The sequence below is a fragment of the Moschus berezovskii genome, chromosome X (assembly GCF_049115385.1).
Source record: "Moschus berezovskii isolate FMDL1 chromosome X, NW_MosBer_1.0, whole genome shotgun sequence".
Classification (NCBI taxonomy): domain Eukaryota; kingdom Metazoa; phylum Chordata; class Mammalia; order Artiodactyla; family Moschidae; genus Moschus; species Moschus berezovskii.
Window position 1 is genome coordinate 110,994,308 of NC_142488.1, and position 18,165 is coordinate 111,012,472.

The 18,165-nt window shown below is 43.1% G+C and overlaps 2 protein-coding genes across 3 annotated transcripts in view; one reads left to right on the forward strand and one right to left on the reverse strand.

Annotated features, from left to right (window-relative positions):
• Positions 1-399: 399 nt before the first annotated feature.
• Positions 400-8,021, forward strand: ZBTB33 (zinc finger and BTB domain containing 33). The gene is made up of 2 exons (XM_055393357.2): positions 400-537; positions 2,890-8,021. The coding sequence occupies exon 2, from the start codon at positions 2,892-2,894 to the stop codon at positions 4,887-4,889; it is 1,998 nt and encodes a 665-aa protein (XP_055249332.1). The 5' UTR covers positions 400-537; positions 2,890-2,891; the 3' UTR covers positions 4,890-8,021.
• A 235-nt stretch (positions 8,022-8,256) lies between these two features.
• The window catches only part of TMEM255A (transmembrane protein 255A), a 47,565-nt gene continuing 37,656 nt past the window's right edge, over positions 8,257-18,165 (reverse strand). The window contains exons 9-10 of one of the 2 annotated variants that reach the window (XM_088833529.1): positions 17,397-17,540; positions 8,257-10,621 (exon numbers count right to left, since the gene is read on the reverse strand). In XM_088833529.1, the coding sequence (XP_088689655.1) occupies positions 10,463-10,621; positions 17,397-17,540 (303 nt within the window). In that variant the 3' untranslated portion in view covers positions 8,257-10,462. The remainder of the gene's footprint in view (positions 10,622-17,396; positions 17,541-18,165) is intronic. The other variant, XM_055393366.2, reaches the window with a different exon arrangement.

Consider the following 18,165-nt stretch of genomic DNA (forward strand, 5'->3'; position numbering starts at 1 on the left):
TCTCGAGCTTTCAAGAGAAATGAAACCTTATTAGTCTCTCGAAGTTTTTACGCCCAAGAAGCTTACACGGAACGTAGAGAAAAGGGACTAGTATCCCTCGCATCCCAACCGTTATTGTCGCGATGCCCCATCTTTCCCTTTCCTTTTTCCCACCCTTTCGCCCTCCGGAAGGGGCCGAGAGCTCCCGGCACTTCCCAGTCTTCCTCCGCCCCTTGCGGAAGGAGCCGAAGGCGGAGCGGGGCGCCGAAGTGGGACGGCCTAGCGCTCGGGCGTCTCCGGAAAGAGCCGAACCGCGCTCGGAAGAGGAGGGCTCCTTCGTCTTCGGCGTCTCGCCCCCGCGCGGTGCCCTCTGTCGGCGGCGTGAGGCAGCTGTGGCAGCGGTGGCGGCGGGAGGCGGTAGCCGCGTCGACGTTGACCAAGACTGGAGCGACGTTTAAAGAAGGAGCCGAATCGCCGCAGAGTCCGGCTTCTGACTGTTGGAGGATTCCCACCCTTCCGCGCGGGCCGACGACGAGAAGCGGCGGCGCCGGGAAGCAGGTGAGGACCCGGCTGCGACCCGGGAGGGGGCGAGGGAGCGCGTTGGCTTCCTCCGTCTCTGGGCCGCGCCTGCCTTCGCTTTCTCCTCACTTGAACCAGGAAGCGGCGGAGTCGGAGGCTCCGCTCCTCCGGCCCTTTTCTTTGTGTGGGCTCGGGAGCGAAGGAGGGGAAGAACCGGGAGGGCCGCGGCGCGGTCCCCTCCGCCGTCAGGGGCCGTCAGGGCCCGGGGTAGGCCGAGAGCTTGGGGAGCCCACCACGGAGGGCCACTCGGCGTTTTCCACGGCCCTCGCCTGCCTTTTTGCGCCAGTTCCCCCTCCTCACCCCGACTTTGATTTAGAGCTTTTCGGCCAGGCCCATCCTCCCCTTCCCAGGGCATAACAATGCCGCCTGCTTGGCCACATCCCCTCCCAACACCCCACCCTCCGCTTCGCCACCTTCTACTTTCCCTGGCCGACCGCCTCGCCCGACTACCCCCGCCCTGACCGTGCTGGCTGGCCTTCCATCTGTATTTGCAAGAAACTGCTTTTCCACGTGAATCCGGGTTGAAAACCTCGGTTGTAGCCGGCCGGGTGCGAATGGGGAAGAAGGGGTGGACAGAGGGAGACGGGGTTCAGCTGCCGCGTGTAGGTTGTTTCACTCTCGCGGGTGGCGTCTCTCTTTTCCAGCGTCACCTGCCCTCGGTCAAGGATTTGTCTCACGGGCGTGGAGAATGGCTTTTCCACGATCAGGTCGCGGATCTGGGGTTGGGATGGGTTCAGACCGATTTGTGCTGATCCTGGGTCCACCTGGACGGGAAAGACAAAATGAAACAACAAAATGAAACCAAGTCCTGGTGTCACCTGGACGCATACATTGAAATCCTTGCCCCGTTGGGAAAACCCATTTGCAAAGGACAAAAATAGTGGGACTGTATTCAGAAAACCTGTCTATCCACTGAAAAGTGACTTGTGTCGAAATGCCCATATTTCGGAAGCGCTGGTAGCTGACTTGCTGTCCAAAGGTCACCCTTTCTGATGAATGCCTTTATGGTAACCTGGAATTCCCTGGTACTGTTAACAAGCAATGCCTTATAACATGATGTTTTAAATCCTTGATTTCTAGACTTTTTTCCTATTTTTTTTGTTTTTAAGCTATAATTTTAAAAAATTTAGAAGATATTTGAGACGCCCTGCCTTCCACATGTGTATAACTTAAGCACTGTGACAGTTGTACTATTTTGGTAACTCTAAAGGGAAAGAATATATACTAGCAATAGTGTCTCTTTACCAAAAGTACTTATCAACTAATTTTTAATTGTATATATATGTATAATTTTGTGTATTTAAATTGTTACCAGAAATATCTTCTGTGAAGTGCTGAAAATTGTTTAGAGGGTGGTACACAGCAATACTATTTGTTGACATTCCCTCTCCTCGTTTTCTAGAGTGATGTCTGGTCTGTTCCAGTAAGTTTATATCTTCATTTTCACTAATTCATTCTGTGTGAAGAAAATTCTCATATCAGTGCTCATAATTTCATTCCCAAAATGAAATGTTTTTGTGTTTTCACTCAATCGAGCTTTTAAGAAATGGTAAACGTTTCCCTTGTTTTGTTTTTCGCAATAGCATTTGTCGACTTCATTTGGCGTTCTAACATTCCATCTCTGGAGATTGGGGGGTGGGGTAGACAGGTGAGGGGAAGAAGAAAACAGGAGAGGGTAAGAAAGTTGTTTCCTACTTTATCCAGATGAAGCATCCCCGTTAGAATAAGAACATAAAAACTTTAGAGGTAATAGTCGCCAGTGTTTATGAATGCTGGTTCAGTCTGGCTGCAGGGAGTAGCTGTTGAATATGTTGTTAAAGATAAGTTAAACGTTTAGGAAGACTACCTATTTTGGACTTAGTATTGCACACATCAAGCTTTCCTGACACATCATTCATTTACAGGTGAAATAACTTTTTATGTGTTCACAGTGAGGACTTTTCTTAAAGTGTTCACTTAAAAATTAACTCTAAACTCTTGAGAAAATCCAAAATTGGAACAAAAAAATTAACTTTAGTCTTTAAAAATTGCTTAGTGTTGATGCATGTATCTAAGATTCAAAGGAAGAGATTAGTGTTCAAATCTGTAGATCAGTTTAAAACTTGCTTGTCTCTTCTCAGGGGAAAGTCATGAGATTTAACATGTGGTCCAAAGAACAGTTATATATAAAAACCTGTAAGAACAGTTTATATAAAAACCAAAAAGTTACAGCAAACTTCCGTTAAAACTCCAATAAACTATTTAATGATGCTGTAGCTAAAATTCTAAATAATGAAGTACTTGTGTTTTTCTTTCCTAATCACGTATCTCCCCTTCTCCCTTCTCTTACAGGCATGGAGAGTAGAAAACTGATTTCTGCTACAGACATTCAATATTCTGGCAGTCTGCTGAACTCCTTGAATGAGCAACGTGGCCATGGACTCTTCTGTGATGTTACTGTTATTGTGGAAGACCGAAAATTCCGAGCCCATAGGAACATTCTTTCAGCTTCTAGTACTTACTTCCATCAGCTCTTCTCAGTTGCTGGGCAAGTTGTTGAACTGAGCTTTATAAGAGCAGAGATCTTTGCAGAAATTCTCAATTATATCTATAGTTCTAAAATTGTTCGTGTTAGATCAGATTTACTTGATGAGTTAATTAAATCAGGGCAGTTATTAGGAGTTAAGTTTATAGCAGAGCTTGGTGTCCCGTTGTCACAGGTTAAAAGCATCTCAGGTACAGCTCAGGATGGTAATGCAGAAAACTCACCTCCTGAAATACAAAAATCGAAAGATGAATCCCAAGAAAATGGGGCCACTATAATGCCAATTATAACAGAATCTTTTTCCTTGTCTGCTGAAGATTATGAGACAAAAAAGATCATTGTTACTGATTCAGATGATGACGACGATGATGTCATTTTCTGCTCTGAGATTCTGCCTGCAAAGGAGACTTTGCCAAGTGCCAACACAGTGGCAGAGGTCCAGCCTAACCCAGGCTCTGTTGCTATTTCAGATGATGCACCTTGTGTGAGCAATAGCTCTCCCCCTTTAACAAACATCACACCTACTCAGAAACTTCCTACTTCTGTGAATCAGGCAACTCTGAGCCAGACACAGGGAAGTGAAAAATTGTTGGTGTCTTCGGCCCCAACACATCTGACTCCCAACATCATTTTGTTAAATCAGACACCACTTACTACACCACCAAATGTCAGTTCTTCACTTCCGAATCATATGTCTCCTTCAATCAATTTACTTGTACAGAATCAACAGCCACCAAACAGTGCTGTTTTACCAGGAAACAAGGCCAATGACGAGGAGGAGGAGGAAATTATAGATGATGATGATGACACTATTAGCTCCAGTCCAGATTCCGCTGTCAGTAATACATCTTTGGTCCCACAGGCTGAGATCCCCCCAAATACCACTTTTGATGGATCGTTGATACAGAAGATGCAGATTCCTACACTTCTGCAAGAGCCAGTTTCCAATTCTTTAAAAATTTCAGATATAATTACGAGAAACACTAATGATCCAGGTTTAGGATCCAAACATCTAATGGAGGGTCAGAAGATTATTACTTTAGATACAGCTACTGAAATTGAAGGCTTGTCAACGGGTTGCAAGGTTTATGCAAATATTGGTGAAGATACATATGATATAGTTATCCCTGTCAAAGATGACCCTGACGAAGGGGAGGCCAGACTTGGGAACGAGATACCAAAAACACCTAGCAGTGAGACGGCAAATAAACGTATGAAAGTTAAACATGATGATCACTATGAGTTAATAGTAGATGGAAGGGTCTATTATATCTGTATTGTATGCAAAAGGTCATATGTCTGCCTGACAAGCTTGCGGAGACATTTTAACATTCATTCTTGGGAGAAGAAGTATCCTTGCCGTTACTGTGAGAAGGTCTTTCCTCTTGCAGAATATCGCACAAAGCATGAAATTCATCACACAGGAGAGAGAAGGTATCAGTGTTTGGCCTGTGGCAAGTCTTTCATCAACTATCAGTTTATGTCTTCACACATAAAGTCCGTTCATAGTCAAGATCCTTCTGGAGACTCGAAGCTTTATCGTTTACATCCATGCAGGTCTTTACAGATCAGACAATATGCATACCTCTCTGATAGGTCAGGCACTATGCCTGTAATGAAGGATGACGGTATTGGGTATAAGGTTGATACTGGGAAAGAACCTCCAGTAGGGACCACATCTGCTCCTCAGAACAAGCCCATGACCTGGGAAGATATTTTTATTCAGCAGGAAAATGATTCCATTTTTAAGCAGAATGTAACAGATGGCAGTACTGAGTTTGAATTTATAATACCAGAATCTTACTGAACTCCTTTGAAGTATCAGAAAGTTTTGGTTTGGATTTAAGGGGCAGGGCTTTCAGAAGACCTGTAAAACAAAGGTGAAAACAAGTTCATTTGATCTGCCATGTCATCTGAAGGTAGTCTAGTTGGATTATTTGTTCATAATTTTTAGAAGCAAATTCTGAAAGTTTGAATAGAGGTTGAGAACTTCCCCCTCCCCCAAGTATCTGTTTATATAGTTAGCTTTCAGCACATTTAAAAGAGGCAAAAAGAAAAAAAAAAGCTTGGAGAGATAGTTTCCTGAATAGAATTTGAATCAGTTTGAATGTTCTTTGAAAATAACTGGAGTTATTAGCATACCCTAGTATATCTTGCAACTTTCCCCTTCTGTGTTAGCACTTTACTGCTGAATTCTCAGTTTTCTTATTATTGAGACTATAAATGTGTGTTGTGTCTTGTATATGGCATAAAGAGTAAATGAGAACTTCTAAAGTTGTCCTGGAAATTTTCAGAGTAAGTCTCTGCTTGGTTGTGTATTTTGCTAACCCAAATGGATAGCAGCCACTTGCCTCCCACCCCTCATGAAAATAGCCATGCAGACAAGTTTCTCATTTGAAGAATGAACAAGTTTTAGCTAATTAGAATTAAACTTCACTTTTATCACCATAGTCTCGAAAAGACTTTGGTGCCTGGACTACTGTATATATACCTTTGCAGTGTGGTTTCTATGGGCAAAAAAGAAATCTCTGTAATGCAGACAGGAAGAGGTTAAAAGTTTTTTATATTTGCTTTAAATTCTGTGCTCTTATAGAGACAGAGAATGGAAGTGAATGGAGATTTCTTTTTTGCTCATTATGGTTAAAAAATATTCCCATGAAATTTTTCAAATTTTGAATCTAAACACCACCAAACTAATCTTTATGTATGCATCTTTATAAATGACAAATTTCATAAATGAGACTCCTACATATTTTGGGTGGAAGGCTACTGGCATGTATTTTTAAATGTTCATATTACTTAGAATTTCTAATAGCAAGTTTTTATTTGACATAGCTGAATCAGATATCTAGTATTTTCCTTTCAGCAAGACCTTTTAGGTTTTTACTCCTAAAATAAGTTCCATTCCATCTGCAAATTGCTGCAGTATTATAGCAATCAGAAGCTATACAAGGAAGTTAAATAGGCTTGTTGATTCCCATTTATCTTGAGAACAATGAATACCACCTTTCTCCCTTTTAAAATGACACATGTTTAAACACTTAGAAAATAAAGTCAAAACTTATTGAAGTGCCAGTACTAAAAGGGAAGCAGGTTGGAACAAATATATAGCCTAGCGTTTATAACAGGATTGACTTGTTGAACTTCTGTAAATTTTTGCAAAGGAAAGAAAATATGATTAGATACTGAAAAAGATTGTTGTGCATAGTTATTAGTCCTTTGTAACCTTGCTTAAGTATTTCTTAATTCAACATAGATATTTTCTTTCTCCTTAATGATGTATTTTTGAAAATAGTCTATTTCTTGACTTCGAACTTAAAGCTTTAATCAGTTTCTCATGTATACATCATCCTTCTGACAGTAAGCTAGACTTGAAGATAATGATTTCAGTATTTCTTAAGATGGTAACTGAGGGTATCAGGCATCAGTGTTTGCAGTAATACAAGGAGAAAGAAAAATAATACAATCCTTTGTTTACCGAGGGTTAGAATGATGTGCATCTTTTATGTTTTCCGTTCTGTGAGTTGAGACCTTAAGACCATTTTGTAAACTAATCCTTGGAAAATTTTTAAATTACCATACAGCTTAAGAGTCTGATCTCTGGAATTACAATATCTGTTTCCTTTCTGTATATGTATTGATAACATTACTCTTTGACTATAGGCTACACTCTGAAATGTTTTCAGTGGAAATTTGTTTGTTTCATTTATGCTGTTTCACCAGTTAGACATAATTCAACAAGTGTGAATGATACTTTCAGTCCTTTCAGACTTAACTGCTAACTTCCTGGATGGCTCAGATGGAAAAGAGTCCGCCTGCAGTGCGGAAGACCTGGGTTCTATCCCTGAGTCAGGAAGATCCTCTGGAAAGGGAATGGCTACCCATTTCAGTATTCTTGCCTGGGAAAGTCCATGGACAGAGGAGCCTGGCAGGCTACAGTCCATGGGGTTGCATAGAGTCAGTTATGACTGAGCGAAAAACACTTTCACTTTTTCAATAAAACTTGTTTTCTATAAGGCCATTATGACAAACTAGGAATTCTATAATGGAAAACTATCCATTCTGAATTATGTTGATATAATTATTTGCTGCTGCTGTGCTCTATCTAAGTTCTGAGTCTGAAATTTCAACTTTGCCTACTGAAGGTATTTTCTAGAGTTTTTTGGGAGGAGGAAAACTGGAAAATTCACTTTAAATTGTATTTTTGCCAGAAGACTCTTACTTGAACATATGTCAGGGTCTTCAGTTTTTTTAGAAGTCTCTATATCCAAAGTTCAGAATCCATCCATGTGGAATACTCTCTGGGAATTAAAACCCTTCACTCCCAGTGTTTATGGGGTTGGAAATCTGTAGCAAGATGCTGTTCAAAACCTGTCATGGTGTTTTCCTATTTTATACTTAGTTTTCTGGCAATTGAACTCTCTTTTTCATTCAAGTTGGCTTCAGATTTGCTCCTATGCTAAATTACCTATAAATATTCTGGATAGGAACTGTTTGAAATAGCAATTTGTTCAAAGAGATGACAGAAAATGAAAGTGCTCAAACTAAGCAAAGATTTTTATATGCCATAGCAATCTTGAGAGATTCACTTTGAAATATATTTTATCATTTTGCTGGTAATGATCCCCCACATACAACCACTGTGAGGAATCGATGCTGCCTTTTCCCCATTGTACCAAAAAGATAAAGGTAAAAATGGTAAAAGTTTTTTGTATTGTCAAGGTGTGCATACTCTAAAGAATTAAATACTAATTCAACAGCACTGGCTTTCTCACCTCTGTCAATCATATGAAACTTTTGTTCATTTCCACCCAGTGCTGTATTGTTCATACTTGTACAGTCTTCCCTGTCATGGCTTTAAGTTCTACTTTTCATTAACCGTTACCTGATATTAGTTCGTAGAGCTTCTTATGGCAAAAATAAAATGTTTTAATTCTGATTTTTGAGTGTCTTTTTTTTTTTACAAGATCTTTCATTAATTATATAGACTATTACATTCTGTTGTTTTTCAATTTTTGTAGCAGGAGACTGGAACTATATTTCTGATGACAGTATGACAGAATTTCCTGTCAGGTTTTATATGTTGGTTAATCACATGCCCATTATATCTTGAACCATAATAGTCAGAAGTGAGTCAGCTGCTGTCAGTTGCTTTAGAGCATTTGTGATACTTCTGTTGATTCCATGAAGACACATATAAGTTGATAAGGAGGAGGATAGTTTTATTAATTTGAAACATCACAAAAGCAGTCTGGGTTTCCAACATGGCAGTGATACAGATTTTAAGCAACATCCAGTTTACACAGGTTCTGGATTAATATTTTAATTTTTCATGCCCAGTTCAATACTTTAAAGCAAAATTAGGAATAAAGCAGTAAATATTACAAAATGCAGTCAAGGTATATTTTGGAAATACAAATTCCTTCATTACAGCAAATGTTTTTGCAAAAGAGTAAAGCAGCAAATATTAACTTTTCTAAGGTAACATGCAGTTCTTATAATTCAATGTAATAAAAAAAGAAGCTGCTAAAATTAAGTTACAAAATCTATACTGTTACAAGTTATTTTGTAAAGTAAGAAAAATACATAGAAATGAGTCCTAGAATCTTAACACTTTAAGAAATGTGATAAATGTAGGATATACTGTGTAATGGTGCCTTTTAAAAAATGAAATACTCATACACGTTCATTAAAGCAAAATGTAAAGTGTAAACAGCAAGAAATTTCATTATCACAAGTTGATATTTGTATAGTAAGTCAATTGGTTATTAGTCCCTTTTTGAAATCCAATAGAATTTTAATATGCTCAGAACAGTAGAAAATAATAGTGTTATATAACGCAAAAAGATTATAATTGTTCAGATTTGAAATTCAGATGAGACATCATTTGTGATGTCAAAAGTTAAACTGAATGTTTTGCAAACATTTATTGTGAACAGTGCACTTGTTGTGCCTTGAGAATTCTTGATGGCTGGGTGTCTACAAGGTAGATGGGAGCACCAGCATTTGCCTGCTACCTCTAATCCATCAAGTTGGGAGGTAGCGAAATTGGCTGGAAATTTTTCCTGTATATGTTCTGTCTAAAATACAATAGCCCTGTATTTTTTTTTTTACAAGTGTAGGATTATCGATCTTCCTTTAAATCAATTCTCAGGTTAACATAAATTGCAATGAAAGTGTTCATTCTGAAGTGAAGGCATGGGTGCCAAAGTGTTAAATTCATCAGGTTGAGGTTTAAAGCTATGTATAATTAAAAGAACTGTACAAATACCTACCACAGTGTGCCAGATGGATTTTAAATCTACAATAACACTTAAAGAGTTTGTCAAGTTGGCTACATTTGAGGTTTTGCAGACTTAAAGCGGCATTGTAACACTTCCATAATCTTGAACACTGTCACGATTGGTCTCAACAGAAAAAAGGACCAATTAGAGCAGTGGCATTAAAATACAGATGATTCTTTTGGGGTAGGGTGCAGGATACGTGCGGTTTGCTGGGGTTGAAGCACAATATTTGAAGATTAAATAGTCACAAAGATTAGTAACAGTTCATAACACGACCCAAGAACCTAATCTAGCATTTTTAAAACTCAGTTTTAACCATAAGATTTCTATCTCCCACAGCAAATGCAACATGTAGTAAACCGCTGTTTTCCTAAGTGACCTGATGTATAACTGGGATCTACTTAAAATATCTCACATGCTGCTCTGTGTATGTCAGTGCTTTCTGAATAATCAATCCTGTTCCCTACTACTCGAAGGAATATTGCACTTTTCCCTTTGGGAGGTACCAATCACAAAAGCTGAGCTGAATGATCACAACAGCCATTTTTACAATACAGAGAAGAAAGGAGTAAGGGATATGGCCAGCTTTTTTCAGCATCAGACACAAGCAAACAAAATCTTAGCCAGAACTCTCTGCATTGGAACTACCATGTAGCCCTGTCATCTGGGAAATTTTCCTTAGGGACTGACTTTAGTGGGAGGGAAAGAGAGGGCCTCTAAGCCACGCACTTCAACTGAGGTGCTAGGGTGGCAATCTGCCAACACTCCTTTTACACCAAGTGAAGCAGATGGCAACCATGCTTCTGTGGCCTATAGAGGTTGGGGCCATAGGGTAATGCAGGCCCAGACCAGACACGCTTCTTGCTGAGATGGCTCCCCAGCCTTGCGCTGTCCTGCTCAGAACTGCTGGGCTCATCCTGGCCACCTCTCCTCTACACTAATAACAAATAAACTTCTTCCCTATCTTTCCCTAGCCTGGCAGGCCACTGTCAAACTTTATGTATGAGTCACACTTTAAATTTTGTACCCTACACACTTCCAGTAAAGCAGAAATACAAAAGCCACAATAATCTCAACAGCCAGCGGGCATTCCTCTTTAGGGGCTGTAAGGGGGTGGCTTCTCAAAAGGTGGATAGTAGGGTGGAGAGTAACGGGGTGGAGCGCTCGAGGACCACATGTAGCTGGGCGAAGGCGAGGCAGACTGGGGCTCGTCAGAAAGTCCAGAGGGAGGGGAGGATGGAAAGACGCTGGAATGCTGTGCAATCAAAATAAAACATCAGTTTCCACCATGAGGTTGCAATTCCCCAACATTAGTCATTATTTAAAAATGAATATGGACCCAGTGTGTTCCGGTTTGGAAAAACCAAGAGCCCCTAAACCATGAAGTGGAGCTGATCCCTTTCTCTCTCACTCAGGCTGCAAAGCTCACAGAGATGCCTTGGAATCCTCTTCCCCAGCCCTCTGGACCTCTCAGTCAGTCAGTTATCCTGTTGCTCCTACTTCTGTGTTATTTTGGGGGGCTTCCCAGGTGGTTCAGTGGTAAAGAACCCGCCTGCCAATACAAGAGACATGGGTTCAGTCCCTGCGTTGGGAAGATCTCCTGGAGAAGGAGATGGTGACCTACTCCAGTATTATTGCCTGGGAAATCCCATGGCCAGAGAAGCCTGGTGGGCTACAGTCCATGGGATCATAAGAGTTGGATATGACAGAGCAATGGAGCATGCATGGCACTTTGGGAAGGGAGCGAGATATGGGATAAAAAAGAAAAAATACCCAGTGAATCAGCATGTTAGGAGTCAATCTGCCACTTCTCTTTCCCAGCCAGTGTATACCCTTGACCCTGACTTTCCTGCTCAAGGAGAGTTGACCTGTTTTGTTCACTGCTCTCTCCCCCAGAGCTCAAAACAGTGATTGGCAAGTAGAAGCTGCTCAATGTTGGATGAGTGACTAACACTTCAGTCACTCATACAGCACAGAAGATGAACTTGGCATGTTTTTTAGAAATAAAATCTATTTTCAAAGACTACAGTCACATCTTGTGGGTACCGTGGCCTTGCTCCAGGGGTGGAGCATGGCTGAGGCCTGAAGGCTGGAGGGGTATCCAATAAGAGCCAACGAATAGGGCTGTAGAACGGCAATTTTCTGTTGTGCCTCAGCTCTAGGAGGAACTGCTATATTTTTTTTAAAAGACCCACTTATACCAAAATTTCTCAAGAGTTCAAGTGCTATTTGGGGAGGTCAATACCTTTACTTTGTTCTGCTGGCCAAAGTAGTTGGTTGTTTAGTTTTAAGTCATGTCTGACTCTTTGATACCCTAGGAACTGTAGCCCACCAGGCTCCTCTGTCCATGTGATTTCCCAGGCAAGAATACTAGAGTGGGTTGCCATTTCCTTCTCCAGAGGATCTTCCTGGATCAGAAGTCAAACTCACATCCCCTGCTTGGCAGGCGGATTCTTTACCACTGAGCTACCTGGGAAGGCCTGGAGTCTAAGCTGATCATGTCATTTCCAGGCCTAGAACAATCTAGAGTCAGCCTTGTCATGAGGTGTCCGGAGTCTGACACCAGTTGGCTGATTCTCCTTATCCCCAGTCCTGACCTCCGTACTCCTTAGAAAGGGGTATCCTGGTTTCTAGGTCTTTCTTTAGACATTGAAATCTCTGTCTCCTACCACATAATGTCAGGACTGATCCTCCCCCACCCCATCTACCCTTTTTATCTGAGAGAAGGAATGACAGGGTCATAGAAAGCCTTTAAAGACACACACACAAAAAAACTTGAGGGACTTCCCTGATTATGTGGTTAATGCTTACAATGCAGTGGTTAATGCTTCCAATGGGATTAATTCCTGGTTGAGGAACTAAGATCTCACATGCTGCATGGTGCAGCAGAAAAAAAAAAAGCTTGAGGCAGTTGACCTGGGACAAGCCAGATTGCTTCCAAAAATCTCCAAATTTCTTCTCCCTCCAGGAAGAGATATGCTTCCTTTGACATTGGTCTCATGATCTCTCCTCTCTCTCCCTCCTCCTCTGTTGCTTTCACTGTCCTCTTAAACCAGAGAGGAGAGCAAAATCCCACCAGGGACAAGATCTCTGTGTCCAGGGATGTGACACTCTGCCTTTCTAAATCCCGCTCCAGGATAGTCAGGAGGCCAGTTCTCTACCCCCCAGACACAGAAGGGAAGGCAAGTTTCGAAGGTGGAGCTAAAGGCCATTCTGTCCTGAGAGGCAGTAACAGGCTGCTGGGGGCAGTTGTAGACTTTGATCCTAAGAGGGGGTAGTACAGCCACCTTGGGTTTTCACCTCTCAGTTTCCCGTGAAGTGCAAGTCGCTCAGTTGTGTCCGACTCTTTGCAATCCTATAGTCCAATAGAATTCTCCAGGCCAGAATACTGGAGTGGGCAGCCTTTCCCTTCTCCAGAGGATCTTTCCAACCCAGGGATCGAACCCAGGTCTCCCGCACTGCGGACAGATTACCAGCTGAGCCACAAGGGAAGCCCAAGAACACTGGAGTGGGTAGCCTATCCCTTCTCCAGGGGACCTTCCTGATCCAGGAATCAAACCGGGGTCTCCCGCATTGCAGGCAGATTCTTTACCAATTGAGCTACCAGGGAAGTTTCCCGTATAAGAAGGTATTTAGGGGGGTGGGGGTGGGATGCTTCTCACTGCCCTCTGATGATGCTGGAGTCTTAGGGATAAATGGCAGAGCCAGGGAGCTAACTGGCCGTAGTCCACACCCCGCCCTTGGGATAGCGGGGTTGGAGGGGGTGGGCACCAGCATGCAGTTTCCTAGCAACAGGCAGGCACCTTGGGAAAGCTTCGGCTTTGTTGCAGCTGGGGAGCAGGCCCGGTGCATTTTAGTTCCTGCCTAAGACTTGACTAACAGGACAGGACAGCCACTCAGAAGAACAGACCTTTGAATCCTTTTGCACCACAAAGCATGAAAAGCATGAAAAGCATCTAAATAGCCTACTGCTGGGCTCTGAGCTTCCTGAGCTGCTTCTGAGAGGCTGGGGTGGCTTATCAGTGGGAGTACCCTCACAGACACTCCTCTCCCGCCTCAATGTGCCCCTCCCTGCCCCAGGCGGACCCACACTCTGCAAGACCTGTATGCATTTGTGTCACCTGTGCTTCTCTCTTCAGAAGCGCTGGGAGGCAGTGACTCCCTAAAGAGCCCTGGAACTGGCCGGGTGATGAAGGTTACACCAGCAAAAGGTGCTGTGTTCCAAGGGTAAAATCCAGGGTCTCTTGGTTCTTTGCATTCCCCCTCTGTTTCCGGCCCAGAAAGCAAACCCAGGAGAGACAGAGAGAAGAGTGGAGCAAAGGGAGGGATCAGAAACAAGAGAGAGGAGGAGAGGCAAGGAGAAGCTTGAAAGGAGAGGGGAAATAGAAGGCTGAGTGGCAGTGGCAGCCTTCTAAGGTTGTCAATCACCTGCTCCATCTACCACCTCTCCCAAGACGGCCTCCACTCTTTCATTCAGTAGGCCCAATTTATAATGGAACCTTTTCAGTGGCTACATCAAAACCTAGTGTACCTTTCTATGATTTAATAAAGACCATCAACAGAGGCAGTGGCATTTTGCAAAGGCTTTTGTTTTAAGCTAAACTTGGTGATTCACCAAATGGACAGGACAGGGACATAGTTAGAGGGAAGTAGGGGTTCTGGCCCAGTAGGTCAGACTGGAATTGTTAAGGGATTGACCCCAAAGCTTGTTGTTGTTTAGCCGCTAAGTTGGGTCTGACTCTTTTTCAACCCCATGGACTGTAGCACTCCAGGCTCCTCTGTCCATGGGATTTCCCAGGCAAGAATACTGGTGTGGGTAGCCATTTCCTTCTCCAGGGGATCTTCCTGACCCGGGGATTTAACCCACATCTCCTGCATTGGTCAGGTGGATTCTTTACCACTGAGCCCCCAGGGAAGCAGACCCCAAAGCTGCACAGGGTTGAATTTCCCAGCAGAAGTAGAAACTGATGTTTCATACCCTACAGGATATGGACTGCCTGGCTACCTGGAAGTGAGTGCAAGGTACAAGAGAAGTGAGTGCAGGAAGGTGAGCAAGGAGGCACCGACAGCCTTGGCTTCAAGTCCAACGTCTGCAAGAATCCTGTTTCTCCAAGCTCAGCCCTCACGACATCCTCAGGGCCACCTGACCAGACCCACGTCCTCGCTCCCATCTGACCACAAGAAATGCTTCCCAAGCTTCCTGACTGGACAGCTACCCAACAAGGGTATGACTTTGTGGGGTTAAAAGAACACCCTAAAAATCTTATCAGTCTCAGGGGTAAAAAGGGAGAGAGAAGTCTTCAAAGTGACACAAATAGTTCTATTTGGAAATGATCAAATTGGGGAAATCATTCAGAACAAAGCCCAGAAAGGTCCATTCTCCTGTTATTATTTAGGCTCCCAATACAATCTAAGAGAATCAGGGAGCCCTGGCTTTCTGTTGTTGTTGTTAGGTCTGTGTTTCTTCTGCTTTTACTGTCAGAGCTGGTATGCATTTTTCTGACTGCTTTCCGTTTATCTGGGAACACAGCAGATGGCCCTAATCCTCCTGGCTTTCTTGGGTAAAGACTGGTATTTCCTTGTATGACATGATAAGGGACTGGAACGTGATGAACAAAAGCAAGCTCCATTCAAATACTAAAATGAAATGCTGTATAAGTTCCAGAGGGAAACAAATACCACTTAAAAACATATCCCTTAGGGAACTCCCTGGTGGTCCTATGGTTGAGAAACCTCCTTCCAATGCAGGGGACACAGGTTCGATCCCTGGCCAGGGAACTAAATTCCCACATGCCAACATGCCACAGGGCAGTTAAGCCCATGCGACACATCTAGAGAAGCCCACACAGTAACTAGAGAAAGCCCACGCACCTCAATGAAGAGCCTGTGCGCTGCACTGGGGACCCAGCGAAGTCAGATAAATGAATCATATCCCTTAAAACCCACAACTTTAGAAAGTCTCCAAAAAGGAAATATAAAAGACAACCTGAACCTCTGGAAAGAACCGGGAGATGTGTAAGAAGTGGCCCAGCAGTCCTTGGAGTGGGGAGCCATGTAATCACACAGTAAGAGCGAGTCAAGAGAACCTTTCTGAGTAATGATTAGAAAGCCCATAATTTAAAGCAGTAAAACATGGAAATATTCTGAAACTAACTGGCGAAAAGATCGAGACTGTGCTCAGATTTACAGCTTCTCCAAAGAATCCCCCAAGCCAGTCTCTGGCCTCAGACAGACCTGGATATACATCCCTGTCCTCACTGCTGCCCCTGAGCATCCCCACTCAGGTCCTTAGACTGATCTCTTAATGCAGGGCCTAGGTCTCACTCAGTCTCTACATCCATAGCTCCGAGCACATGGGAACACAGAGTAAACACGGACTGAACTGAAACCAACAGTCTGGGCCACCATTGGCATTGGACAACCTTGTTTTCATGCCTGGGATGGTTCTGAATAGGTAATGATGGACAGAAAGATAGCTCCATTACATAAACAGGGACTTCCTATCTCAAGAGTTTGCAGCAGCCATTACTAAGGAGGTTACTGTTCCAACTCCAGAGGTTTGTTATAAAGTGAAAAGTCCCAAAACCAATCTAATCAATATAATTTACTTCCATAAAAAAAAAATGGAAGCAGCCTCTTGGAAGCCATGCGTGGCCCCTCTATCCCAGGATGACTTTTGGTTATGGATGCCTCAAAGAATGGTGACCCTCTCATGCTAGGTTCAATGTCCCTGAATTCTCTTAAAGGATTCCTTTTTGCCCCTGTCACTATTGCAATTATTTATGCCCTTTCAGAGCATATTTGTGTTTTCCAGTCTATATTATCTATCTGGGGAACAAGTTTCCTGAGTTGTCTACCTGTGAATACAGTAGACTTTAAAACAAGTTCTAACACTTTCCCCTAAGCTTTACTGGATGCCTCCTGGTGCTATACTTTATGACAGTGAACAAGTCCACGCTCACACTATAGAGACGTATTCCTACTGCGGTATCGAGTCCTAGACCTGCCCATACAGTGTCTAAATCAAACCAAAGCACACTTTACTCAACTAAATGAGGAGGGTTTTCAGTTTCAATTACTTTGTTAATCAGAGGCAGAAATTAGCTTTTCCAAGGGCTCTGTTTTTCTAAACTGGCTGGTTAATTGGAAGCACCCCCAAACAGTCAGGCTTTTATGTCTCTTTGGAACATTCAGGACTCTTAGTCAATAGAACGAAATCCATTATGGGTTTGCCTCCTTTCAAAGGCATTTCCCTCGTCCCCAAATTTTGAATTAACCAGATTCAAGTGGAATCCCACTCTTCTGTGGTCCGGGGTTTATAATCACTGTAAATGCCTAAAAGACCATTTCATCTGTTTTCCTGAAGTGTCTAGTTCAGCACTCTGCCCACGTACAATGAATTCCCTTTAATGAAGTGCCTTTTGGGTTCTGTTTTTCTGTGCTTCATCTTAGCTCAAAAGGAAAATGGGAAAGTGCAAATTTGGTAACACTATTTCTGACCCACATGATAACAAGGCAAAAAAATTAAAAAGGAAGGGAGAAGGGTGTTATAAAAATATTTTCTCTGTATAGTCCCAGTTAGGAAGTCTAGAAAAAAAGAAGGGACTGATTTCTCATTACAGATTTGAGTCAAACCCTTGTGTGACTCAGCATGTCCCTGTGCTATGAACAGGACTAGACAAGCCTCTTCCTGTGGCAGAGAAATGGAAAAAGCCACCGTTGGACAGGGGTCTGTGGTGACGTACTCATGAGTACCTCAGGGGAGGTCAGCACCACTTGGGCCATCTGAATCCTATCTCCTTCTCTCCCCTTTCGTCTGTCACTCTGTTCTTCTCCTCTTGCATCTTTCCCAGCCTCCACCATCGCTGCCTGCCTCTGCAGTCCTTAAGCTTCACGGGTACCCACAGGCTGCAGGATGGAGAGCCTGGCTGCCTCATATATATTAGGAAGGCTCCATAATTAGGGAGAGAATAAGAGAGGATGAGTGAGAGCAAGGGTAACAGAGAGTTCTTTTTTCTCTGAAAACATACCTGAAAGTCATAAGCAGAATAAGGTGGCAGGTGGGGAGGGCTATGGTAGTAGGTGTTGTAGGATGCCACTTGAGGACGAGCATAGTAAGAGACAGTCGGATGGGCGTTTTCAACAGAACAGTTCAGTGCTGGGAGAGTCGGGTTCTGTAAAATCAAAAACAATATAAATGTTCATCATTAGGGGGATGGTTAAATAAACCATGGGACATCCATACTACAGAATACTATGGGGCTGTTGATAAACGAGGATGTGCACCTATCATTAGTGACGGGGAAGCTGTCCAGGCTATGTTTGTAAATATAAAAACAAAAACAGGGCTTCCACGGTGCTTCAGTGGTTAAGAAGCCGCCTGCCAATGCAGGGGATGCAGGTTCAATGCCTGGTCTGACAGGATCCCACATGCCACGAGATAACTAAGCCCAGCTGCCACAACTGCTGTTCATGCGTATAATCTAGAGCTGTCCACAAAGTCCACGTGTCCTGTTTCTGGTATGTATCTACTTTGCATTAATGGTGAGCAGAAGCTTCCTCTCAAGTGATGAAGATGTGTGGGCAGGCTTTGGCAATGGCACAGGCAACCATGTTGGGGTGTTGGCAGAGGAAACTCCCGTAGAGCAAGTTTCAACACAGTCTGGTGCTCTCTTCCTTGGAGTGGGTTACTGTTTACATCTCTAGGAGGTTTGAAGAGCTACAAACCTCAGTTATTATGATGCTGCTCACAGACAACCACAGAAATGTTTCTCAGCCTCTCTCATGTGTGTGAGAGGG

Bases quoted from the DNA above. Each gene is read 5' to 3' on its own strand.
- ZBTB33 (XM_055393357.2), top strand. From the start codon at position 2,892: ATGGAGAGTAGAAAACTGATTTCTGCTACAGACATTCAATATTCTGGC.